Source organism: Berghia stephanieae, chromosome 5, assembly GCF_034508935.2.
Source record: "Berghia stephanieae isolate SIO BIC M18660-M18661 chromosome 5, UCSD_Bste_1.3, whole genome shotgun sequence".
Lineage (NCBI taxonomy): Eukaryota > Metazoa > Mollusca > Gastropoda > Nudibranchia > Aeolidiidae > Berghia > Berghia stephanieae.
Window position 1 is genome coordinate 65,438,000 of NC_088364.1, and position 12,500 is coordinate 65,450,499.

Here is a 12,500-nt window from a genome sequence, read left to right on the forward strand (position 1 = left end):
GTGGGGGGGGGTGTCAGAAAAAATATCTACTGCATCTCCAGGTTCCTTTGCGTGTGAAGCGAGTTCTCTACCAACTGAGCTACCAGGACCCCCTAGTAGAACATTACCTAGATAGATAATTGTGTAGGGGCTAATTGGGATATAAAATCTTCACAAATGCTTGAAACCATGTTTAATGATTAATTAACACGGTGTGCGTGTTTATATTTTATGGAGTTGCATTATGCTTTAGAAACACGCAGAGACAAGGAGTGTGAACGCTGGATAGCAATGATACAAAAAGATATAATGCAGGGATGAGAAGAAATAGAGGCAAAATATGTACTTCGAAAAGAAGTGATAAAGATACAGGAAGAAAAAAAAGTATAGAAAAAAAAAGAAAGGTATAAAAAAATGGAGAAAATGGAATGATATGATTGTACTATACCTCCCGTCTCTCTTGACTTCAAACTTGATGATGATTTGTTCTAGTTCCATGTTACTGAGATTGACACAGAGTTCAGTGAGGACATCCCTAAACTCGTCCTTGGTCACCATCCCTGTGTGGTATGGATCCATGTTGACAAACTCACGACGTAGGTCTTCCCACAGGTAATCCACCTGGTCACATAGATATGAATAAAATAGGCATTTAACATCAAACATGGGACGAAAGCGCAAAATAGATAATCTATATCAATACTCGTGAGGAAATTTGTCTTTAGGGAGTGGCACAAGGCTGAAATATCCAAATAATGAATAGAATGTGACTCAAACCCAATACCTTCAGGGTACGAATTGAAAATCGTTTCTTTGTCCCGCAACAATGTTCTGTACTCTTTTCAAGAGTTGTAGTCGTAAAAATAACTGCTCAAAATCTTGAGCCCATAACATCCACATAAATTGATCAAAGAATGATAATCTATTGAATTGCAGGGGCTGATGAGGAGACGCTTCTATTTCTCTATTAACTCCCCTGCTCTTATATTGAATGACCATCTATCACAACAACAAATAACTTTGAATGATGTCTCAACGTTAAGGCATATTGTGTACATCAACGAATAGGATGTAGATTGCGGCGGGTCTTTTACATAATAAGAAGAAATGAAAACAGACAAGCAATCCAACAATAACCACGTATATCATTCTATCTTTTAACCCAACAAATATAACAACCACCCATATCCATTCACACGATTCTAAACAGATCTAAAACACAGACCAAAAGACGATTTTTTAGACATAATATTAAAAAGCAACATAATCCTAAACTATTGAAAAAGAATAGAGAACAATAGTGTGACGTTATAGCTTGCAAATCCGAACTCCTTTGAAGAATGTAACCAGTCTTCCAGAGGACCATTTTCACACTTCAATGGAGTAGAACCGGAAGGGAGATTTGACGTCACGTCTATGAATCCCTAATGACAAAAGTTAAGATAAAGATTTGACAAAGTGTGTACAAAACAGAGCCAGACAAAGCAAGAGAGAAAGATACAAGAAAACAACCACCCCCCCCCCCCCAACCCAAATATTAAAAAATAAGTCTTCCTCAACTTCCGCAAGCAAGGAAGACTGATTTTTGCGATGTCTTTGTATTCTTGCATTTTTCTTTCTTGCTTTGTCTGGTCCTGTTTCATGCATACTTTTTCAGATCTTTCAAACAGATGATAAGGAACCAAAATCTAAGTATTCTAGTCTTACCTTTGCTCTAAGATTGTCTTGCAGCATGTCCGCAGCACAGTTGAGTTTTCTGGACCTGATCATGTAGTCAGCATCACCACGACGTGGAGGGTTGACCTTGGCATTGGGGAAAGCTGCTGACCTCATGGAGAACCCGAAATGTCTGACAAACTGGAAAGGGACAGTGAAACGGAATTAGATGTTATTTAAAGGGATTAAATAGTCTAAGCGTGATCCATGTCTTTCGTATCGTATTATGTAAAGCTTGGTCAAAAAAGATTGAGAGACCAACATTTTGGACAACAGATAAATATGGCTGAAGACGGCATGTACTTTTTTGCAGATCTGTTAACCCAAATACGCGTCAACTGTCATCACGTCACTTCCCTCGTAATGACGCATGGTAACTTAGTAACTGGCTCTAAACTATAGGAATAATGGCGGACGCCCTTATAAAATATTTCTCCGACGAGCGTATCCAGAGGGGAAAAAAACATTATAAATCTGATCATGTTTTGACTTTTACACATTCTAATCACAAGACATATGAAAAGTTCTAGCCAGCATGAAGAATAAAAAGTACAGATTTTCTTTGTTTAGAACCACGATGGCCGTGTTGCTGGGCGACGTGACATCAGACTATTGAATCAAATTGTCATGGGCTCATTGTTGTACTGGATATACTCTCAAACCAGCACAAAAGATTGTCCATTATAACAATGTTAAATCAGGCTATAATTGCGTTCGGTTATCAAACCAGCTGATATGTACAAACTAATGGACAAACTAATATTATTTCATGTCGTTTTCAACCAGTCAAAGATGTGATCGATTCTAACCATATCAAAGTACTATAAGCCGTTAAAACTACATAATGCTATGTGTTTCTTTCGACTTTTTTGGTCTTGTTTATCGGCCAGAATTGTTATGAATCTTTGCGGAGTAATGTAATATTTACCGTAGTTATAACTATATTTTTTACTCTGTCGCGTCCAAATATCGTAAGCTGGGTCTTTGAGTTTTTAAACAAAGGCAAATCTAAAGTTTATTGATATTGATCTATTGATGATTTATAAATTACTGAATTGATTTATTTACTTATTGATATATCGATTGATTGTTTGATTGATAAACACACCTGCAGGTAATCTAGAGTCCTGTCTGTGTTGGTGATGAAAGATCTCCACAAATCCCTGATCTCTCCACGAGATATTTCTGGTCGAATATCGAATCTGTAGATTGTTATAAGGTATTGGCACCATTATGTTGTTACCGTAACTACAACAACAATAATAATAGTAAGAACAATATTGACGACTGCTACAACAACTATCTCTACTACTACTACTACTACTACTACTACTACTACTACTACTACTACTACTACTACTACTACTACAACTACTACTACTACTACTACTACTACTGCTGCTGCTGCTGCTGCTGCTGCTCTTGCTGCTAGTGCTGCTGCTGCTGCTACTACTGCTACAGCTGATACTGTTACTGCTGCTGCTGATACTACTACTAATAAAACTACTACTTAATACTGCTTTTGATAATGATGATGATGATGATGATGATGATGATGATGATGATGATGACGATGATGATGACGACGACGACGATTACTACAATGCAAACAATACATACGATCTAAGAAGCTGGTACATCATCTCCTGTGTGAATCTGCGTGTATTAGTATCGTCCAGCTGGTGGAATCGTTCTTCTACCTCTTGGAAGTTGGCGCTCAACAATTGCTTGATAACCTGAGGTACACGAAAACGAAAATAAAATTTTAAAAAATAAATAAAAAGAATAAAAATACATAAAATGTGTGAGGAAGTATACCTGTATTTGCCAATGAATAAGCTTATTATTTGTAGCATCTTGGTCTATCTAGGTCAAAAAGTTGAGATGCAGCAGACAAAAATGTGGAGAGAGACGATTTTTAGCCTAAAACGTCACTTAATCGAATAATTCAATACCAAAACTGCGAAGTTAAATCAATTTGTTTTTCTCTTATGTTCAATATTTTTGTTGATGTTGTTATTGTGTTCATGGGCGTCTTGAAAAATTTTTACGATTTGTCTCATACTGCAAATTGAGCTAGGGCGAGGTGACTTGCTCAAGACCACACAGCGTAGCAGCGGGTGATCGAACTCGGTCCCTTTCGGGTACGAAGCAAAGACCGTACTGCTGAGCCACGCTGCCCCTAAAAATGAAAAAGATCCGTGTTGCAAAAACACCATAGCGATAAACAATCATTTTTTCTAACTGATCTTGTATGGCCCAAATTGAATAAAGCTCTTACCTTGAACAGTTCTTGATCGGTTCTCCTCCTGTGCAGTTCTTCCATCTCTACATCGGGCACGATAGCTGAAGGCAGAGGAGTCTGGGGTCCGTTAGTGTCCATGGCCTCTCCTCCCTCTGGGATTGGACTGTGGATCTTGACAGGGGCTGGAGCCATGCTGTCCTGATGGGGATCGACCACATCTGGTCTGGGAGCGAACAGACTAGGAGCCTTGCCTCTGTTTCAAGTGAATTAAAAGAAGGGAAAAAATGGCATTAATGAAGCATTTATCTACAGGAAACACCATGCTCTAAGCATTTTACTCTCTCTCTCTCTCTCTCTCTCTCTCTCTCTCTCTCTCTCTCTCTCTCTCTCTCTCTCTGCTGATTGTGAAGCAGAGTAAAAATATACAAGCTGTTACGCGATAGAACAATTTCCGGATAAATACAAACCGGAACATACGAAGTTTATGTCTATTTCTGATTTGACGAAGCAAAGTGTGCAAAATTCCTGTCCTTAAAAGTCATAACTTCGTGATACCTGACGCCGGACTCGAAAAGTCAAACTATGATATAGTTCGTATTGTGAGTCTACGACAGTTCTGTTGTGCCGCGTGAAGACATTAAAAGGGTATGAATGTTGACATTTAGAAAACATTATAAAAAGAGCAATGTCGATGATTTACAAAATCCTTTTTACACGAAATTGGACTGACACAATCTCTAATAGTGAACCGTGGAATAAAACCAACCAGTACTCAACAAGAGGAGTGGTGTCAAAGAGAAAATGGGTTGGACTAAATTGAAATACTTAGTGCAAAAAAAGGTTGGAAGACCAAAGGAAACACGGAGAAGATTGGTGAGCGTGAGAGAGTCAGTACTGATATGGCTCCAACTGAAGAAGATGGCCCAGAACAGGGTGCGCGGGAAGAACATAGTTACAGCCCCATGTCCTAAGACTAAGAGGTGTCAGTTGGATAAAGAAGCCAATTAGCACGTACCTGGCGTCAAACTGTTGCATGAATCTGGCATACATGACATTTCCGTCATCATCCAAAGGCACGTGATCAACGAATGATTCGAACTGTGCATTGGTCAGATCCATGTTGAATCGAGTTTCAATTGCAGCACGGAATTCTTCTTGGCTAATCACGTCTGTGCCGAGACGGTCGATTTTCCTAGAAAAAGAAGAGAAAATATTGAAGTTGATCATAACTATTTTATATCAAAATCATTTAAGAGCTTAGATATTGAATATCGTGTCAGATTGCCTGGATTAATTTATTGCAAATAAGAACTTTCCAAGGGCGGTCAATAGAATTGTATTTTGTTTGATATTTCTATACAAAGTGACTTAAACAGTTTAGAAATAAATGTCTGAAAATGTATTTAGCACATTACACCGTTCTAATTTATAAAAACTCAAATTGTTTGGGTTTTTTTTCAATGTTTTAGAACGTCCGATATAAATATTCATATAAGTATTTCTAAAATGTCTAAGTCAATTTGCACATCCACTAAACGTGCTCAAAGCGTTTTACAAAGGGTCCCTGACCAACAACTTAGGCGATATTGCATTTTCCCCCGATAGAGACAACGCTGTTAACAGACGGGTACTCATTTTACAAATGAATACGATGAGAGAATGTGAGTAATGAGCCTTTTCCAAGAACTTAACCATGAGCCGATCGAGGCTCGAAACCAGGACAGTGTGATCCAAAAGCGACTGTCATACCACATGACCATTTTAACCCAATTCTTTATCGAATCAGTTTTATATGTGAAAACGCAAAATCTAAAATCACAATTCCTCAAACCATTAATGTATTACGTTTCATTCCTATTCCGTAATGGTAATTGGTGCTCAGAGACGAAGGGAACTTACTTGAAAGTGCCAAGCAGTGCCAGGAAATCCCTCTGGAACATGTTGGTGAGCTGTGCCTCCACCGCGCTAATAGTGGATTGAGCCTCTGGGCTCATAGGACGGTTGTTGTATCTAAAGAAGATTTCAAAAACGTTAATATTTAAGTGGTTTCTAGGACAAGCTCGAATGGTAGTACTTCATAAGTTAGTTCTTTTCTTAGCTTTATCTTTATTGATGAATTCACCACCACCACCACCAACACTTCTCCGTGCTTAAATTAAGAATCAATTTTATCTGCGCATATTCAAACTATCTATTTGGAAAGATGAAATAAAGATAAAATAAAAGTAAAACGTTTTGAATTAACAATTTTCTATATTATACTTCTTTTCAGATTCTCCATTAATAAGGCTAAAGGGGAAAGCTATAGAAAAGTACTAAAAACGGCACGGGAAAAAAAGAAAGTAATATCTATTATCACTTATAAGTGACATAAATTCACGAAATGAAAATAACTAAAAAATCAGAAAAAGTAGCCAAAGGTTTTTAGAGTCTTAATCGAATCTTAAAAATAATCAAATATAATAATATGTAGAGAGGAAAACTCCAAAAGGCCAACGGTTTGAGGTTGTTTAAATATCGAAACCTTTCAGTTCTAATATTTTTCTATCGTTTGTGCTTCAGATCAAAACAATCTCAAAGCACATAAGTCTGAGAGGCATTACCTGTGTTTGACGTCGGTCATCACGTTATGAGTCATGCCAGTCTCTCCTCTGTCCTGGAAGCGGTGAAGGAACTCTCTGTAAGGAACTCCTTTACCCATGGCCTTGATGGAGCAGCGACTCAGAAAAGCGCCGAGGAGATTCTTCTCCAGGCTTAATCCGAAAGTCTTGAGAACGTCAATAAACTCTTCGAAGGAAACCTGGTGAAAGTAGATGTTAAAATGGTGTATTGGTCTTCTGGATTATTATATTTTTGGTATCGGGGGGCGGGTATGGATTAGGGGGATTAGTCCGATACAAATGTGGCTACCTATCACTTTATATGAAAATTGTTAATATTAGTATGTTTATACATTGCCCCCCTTTTCAAAAACATTGATTTAATCAAACACCTTTATCCCATAAAGGTGTTTTTTAAAAGGCCATTCATTGACTTATATATGGCGCATAAACTCATCCTCTTTTCCAAACAAAAAAACATGAGCCTTAATATAGCGTAATTTCCATTAATTTTGCTCAAGGCGCTTTAAAAGGACCCAAAACTAATAGTGACGCTTAACATGTAGAACGAGAAATAGAACCAGTATAAAAAAAAACCCATTTTCTCAAACCACACAAATACTTTCATTCCATTTTAGTCAACCAATATATAATTCATTACAAATGGGCACGTTTCTGATGTCTCCACTAATATTCATTTAATGTAAGACAACTTGAAGTAACGTTTTTGGACATGAAAATGTGCCGAAACAAATATGAAATACGTACAACACCGTTCCTTTCCAGATCCTTGTCCTCGAAAGCTTCCCTCATGTTGAAGAATCCCTCCCTGAATTTGTTTTTCAGCCAGTTCTCAATGTCAAGTTGTTGCTTCCTCTCCACCTCCTTCTTACGGGGTGTTCTCTTCTCGCTTCTCTCTACAGGAAAACATTATAACGACAACGTTTTGAATTATGCATAATTATGTATTCAATTTTACAATTTTAAACATTTTAAGAAAAATTATCCACTTTATGAAAGAATTCATATCCATTAACAAAATTATCTTAAGGCCAAACGTATAGCTTTATATCTTTTTTGCTTTGAATTACATATTCATAGCTATAAAAGAAATGAAACATCAATCTAATCTAGTATCTGTTTTAAATCACTTTAAAAGATTAACATAGTATAACTTTCAAAAATAAAATAATTAAATTTTGCCTAGTGGCAAGAGAGAAAAAAGTAAGACGATTTGAAATTATACTTTAAAAAAGATTGGAATTGTGCAACTACTCAAAAATGAAATAAGATGTTAAGTGCAAATTAAGGATTACAATGGGTGGGTTTGTGCTCAAGTTAGATGGTCGTCATTACAAAGATTGGAATTTGGATACAAATAAAAAATAAAAGGAAATTTGGTTAATATCTAAAATCGCACACTTTTAGGACAGAGCCAAAACTTTATAAAAGCGTATTCTATTAAACGGAACATTTTGGAAAATCAAATTCAAACTCCACATAAAATTGACTCATTTACACATGTGTATTCTACATGGAGATCGTATGGAAAAAGTCTCTTCTGGGCGCTTTAACAAAACCCTCAACATATACCTTCTGAAATTAAGTTTGTTCTATGTGGTTCTCTGGAATCGTGAAAAACTTTTTTTCTTCTGATTAATAGATTGAAAATGGCTTGTACTTTGAAAAAGGTAGAAGGAGAATCAAAAGTTGAACAATTATTTGTAATGTAAAAAAATAGTTAAAAGCCCATGGTGCAATCTAATAAAATGCGGATTTTGATTAGAAATTATATATTATAAAGATATTATATGCGGATAGCTAATTGTGGTTGAAAGAAATATAGATATTGCATCTCGATAGTCAAAAATGTGTAATGGGAAAATATTATGAAAAGTAAGATAAATATCTATCCTAATTTTCCTTTTTTCTTAAAAGAAAAAGAAAGTATAACATCAACCTTTCATTCAGGAATTTAACCTCTGTAATCGTCAGAGGTACAGTGGAACCTATGTATAACAGGTCCGGATATAACAGGGACCCGGTTATAACAGGGGTTTTAGGCTGGTCCCATCATCACTGTTATACGACTAAAGTTCCACTGTATATCATGCTCTCTACATGATCATGAGAATTGATTGGTTACCCGGGACTCTTCGGAGATTTTTAAAGGATACATCTTAAAGGAATATGATTTTAGAAATCTAAATTAACTGGTTTTTAAATACCCAATCTCTTGGTATTCCACGTGAAATGGGTAATCAATAAACTACAATTATTTTTTGGTTCAAAACGTGAAGGGGATTGGACATCAGGATGTCATGAGAAATTAAGAAAGGGTTAAAATTATTTTGGGTTTGATCATGACTTCGATTAGTCCGAGAAGCCTCTTTGCTGAAGAACATTTTTGGCTTCAAAAGTGATCCATTCGAAACCCAACCACTGCATCCTCAAGTTATTTCTCTTTTATGGATAGGAAACGCGAAGAACAAAGAAGAAATATGATTTAAAAGACACAGACGCCTGTCGAGCAGCAGATTCGACAGAGAAAGTGTGGTTGGATTGGGCACACCCTTAGGGAGGTTAACATCCAGCATCACACGCCAGGTACTCCTATGGAACCGTCATTGGACAAAAGAGGAGAAGGCCGTGTTACAGCTGGAGGCAAAACACAAAGGCTGGACTAAAGGGAAAAGGACAACATTGAAGGAAGTGGAGAGGTCAGCCCAGAACTGTGTCCTGTGGAGGAGCGTCGTTGATGGTCTATTCTCCTTGAGAAGTTAAAGGCCTGAGTAAGCAAGTGATAACAGGGATTCGTCTTCAACATGATTATTCTATAGTCACTACACTTTGTGGTGGTTAATCGTTTTCATAAACTAGATGAATTTCGAGATAGCTGAATTATCCTAAACGTATTTCGATTGCTTTTCTGTTATTCTATGCCGTTTGATTTCACCTTCATAAATTGGTTAGTTTTCTGCTCGTATAAGATAGAGGATATATAAATATTCAAGAAACCTTTTCAGTATACTAAGGTCAGTTATGGCAGAGAGGAAACCGAGAACTATGCGGCGTACATATATCAATAAATTGGATACTGTTAAGGTAAGAAATAATTGGTTATCGTTTTGGGTGATGAAAGTACTTATTTTGAAATTCTACTGGTTTGTTAGTAGACCAGAAAATAAATTACGTTACAGTTAATAGCGGAGAGTGCAGCTAAAGTGAAAGCCAACGTCTTCAAGGATTAGGGAACTACGGTGATTATTTCTTCCAAAGAGATGGAATTCGGGGAAAAAAAAGGTCACGACCTCTGACCTGATTTCACGACCGTATCCTCCATTGGGGACAATCGAATACCTCCCTTACCAGGACCTGCCATGGTGACGCGGGGGTCCTGTGGTGACGGGGCGGACATTTCTTGGAATGGAGAGGTATGGGTCGGCATTTGTCCCGATCCGTGCCTCCACTCGATTCCAAGAGAGTTCAGTAGACGCTGTCCGTGAATGATACCCTCGTTTGCTGGGTCATATCTGACAACAATAAAAAAATAAGAGACGAAAAGTCAACGGGTGGATTAATTCTATACTCAAAACAAAACGCTTAAAAGCATGATAGAGGAGTATTATTTTAGTTTACATCTAAGAGTCATATATATATATATATATATATATATATATATATATATATATATATATATATATATATATATATATATAATTATGCCCTTTCGCCACGACATCATAAGATATCGTCACCTAGGCACTCCACGAAGGAATATAGATAAATCATCAAACAAGATGTCTGGTGTCAATTTGTTGTCCAAGTGAGCAAATTTGGGGTTAATAATCTTTCCCAAGGAAAAAAAAACGAAAGTGCCTGAAGCGGGGCTCGAACCCGGGACCTTCCGAGTCACAGTGCAATGGCTTAACCACTCGGCCACATACATAATATAATCATGATGATCACAATTACTTCCCTAATGATGTCATTAGTATTATTCGTATTATCATGATATTCCCAGACGAGCCGCCATCAAAATCGTCAACAAAACGCAATCATCATTTTCATAATCATCATCATCATCATCGTTACACAATTCTTTTCATTATTATTGTCACTACAACCACACTCATACCATCTATGATATTCGTCATAAATTGCACACATTGTTCAAGATTCTAAGTCGTACCTATGCCAAAGTTTCTCAAACTCGGAGTCGTCCATGTAGAAGTTCATTCTGTTGAGCATCTGGCGGAATTCTGACTTCATGATACGACCGGATCCTCCTGGGTTCATCTGTGGGATCATGTCGGCCAGGTCCAGGAACCTGTTTGAATAGAATGGAAATTTAGAAGTCATTTTCATTATAATTTTTGTTGATGTTATTATTATTATTATTATTATTATTATTATTATTATTATTATTATTATTATTATTATTATTATTATTATTATTATTATTATTATTATTATTATTATTATTATTATTATTATTATTATTATTTTTTTTATTATTATTTATTATTATTATTATAATATATATTAATATATTATATTATTATTAATAATATTATTATTAAATTAAATTATAATATTATTATAATAATAATAATAATTAATAATAATATATATATAATTATTTTATTATTAATTAATATATTATTATATATTAATATAAAATTATATATTATTAAATAATTTCATTATTATTATTATCATTCTCATCATCACTATTATTATTATGACTTGTATTTGCTTTTTTTGTAATTGTTTTGCTCTTTACGAAACTATAATAGTGATTTAGATATCAAGAAAGATAATCGAAAAATCTTCAGCAATTTTCCAATAACAATGTTACTTCCCTTAGCAAAAAAAAATAATAATATAGCATATTAAGAGTTCTCAATTTATGGCCAAAATTCAATTCAATGCATAATGTTCAGATCAGATTCAGTTGTTTTGAATGCATTATCAACATATTATCTAATTTGTAGATGATGAAGTATTGGGCTGAAATCAATTCAATTCATTTCATTCATTCATTCATTAACCCATTAATTCATTAATTCATTCATCCATTCATTCATTCATTCATCCATCCATCAATTCATTCATTCATTATTGATTCATTCATCTATTTATTAATTCATCCATTCATTCATTAATTCATTTATTCATTCATTTATTTATTCATTCATCCAATAACACTGACCTCTGTTTGGCCTTCTCTCTGAGGTTGGCATGGACTTGACCACTGCTCATGATGACTCTGTCCTGGTTAGATCTGTGGACAGGGTCCATCCATTGTGGGTAGGATGATTCCTGCACTTCTCTGTAGAACATAAGAAACATATTACTATGACTAGTTACCAAGTAAGATTTTACATTTGTAGGATGTGCTAGCAAGCAGGTTTAATTTAATCTAGTTTGGACTTTTTCCCAATGACATATTTGAACCTATCCACAGACCTTGCAATGATTTTGCGGCTTTTTTCAAAACTTATTTAGTGTTATTTCTAGAGTCGTACATACGTGCACAAAGCGCTTTACAAGAAGCCCCTAGCCAACAACAACACTTAACATCTAGGACGAGACATGACGCCTGTTAGGCGATGATACTTTTTTTCGGACAGGTACAACACTGTTAACGGCCAAGTGCTCATTTTACACTTGAGTATGGTTAGAGAATGTGAGTAAAGAGACTTTTCCTAGGTCTGAACCGCTCAGAGCAGGACTCAAGCCCTGGACCTTCTGATCCGAAGGTGTATGTCAAACCACTAGACCACAAACCCCAAATAAGAGCCATCTATAAGGAGAAGAACCTTCTTCTTACCTGAAGTATGCAAAGAACTCTGTGAAAGGAATGACCTGCCTCTCGGCAAAGCCCAACCTTTCCATTAGCTTCTGACAAGCTCCGCTGTTGATGGAACGTCCCATGACAGTCACAATGATACGGG

The 12,500-nt window shown here is 36.0% G+C and overlaps 1 protein-coding gene across 2 annotated transcripts in view; it reads right to left on the bottom strand.

Annotated features, from left to right (window-relative positions):
- LOC144973413 (EF-hand calcium-binding domain-containing protein 6-like) overlaps window positions 1-12,500 on the bottom strand; it is a 39,153-nt gene that overhangs the window by 3,093 nt on the left and 23,560 nt on the right. The window contains exons 6-18 of one of the 2 annotated variants that reach the window (XM_078915844.1): window positions 12,377-12,500; window positions 11,756-11,875; window positions 10,733-10,870; window positions 9,859-10,073; window positions 7,309-7,457; window positions 6,544-6,740; window positions 5,840-5,950; window positions 4,956-5,132; window positions 3,977-4,193; window positions 3,316-3,431; window positions 2,804-2,897; window positions 1,687-1,836; window positions 428-600 (exon numbers count right to left, since the gene is read on the bottom strand). The exon at window positions 12,377-12,500 is cut by the window's right edge and continues 11 nt beyond it. In XM_078915844.1, the coding sequence (XP_078771970.1) occupies window positions 428-600; window positions 1,687-1,836; window positions 2,804-2,897; window positions 3,316-3,431; window positions 3,977-4,193; window positions 4,956-5,132; window positions 5,840-5,950; window positions 6,544-6,740; window positions 7,309-7,457; window positions 9,859-10,073; window positions 10,733-10,870; window positions 11,756-11,875; window positions 12,377-12,500 (1,981 nt within the window). The remainder of the gene's footprint in view (window positions 1-427; window positions 601-1,686; window positions 1,837-2,803; window positions 2,898-3,315; window positions 3,432-3,976; window positions 4,194-4,955; window positions 5,133-5,839; window positions 5,951-6,543; window positions 6,741-7,308; window positions 7,458-9,858; window positions 10,074-10,732; window positions 10,871-11,755; window positions 11,876-12,376) is intronic. The other variant, XM_078915845.1, reaches the window with a different exon arrangement.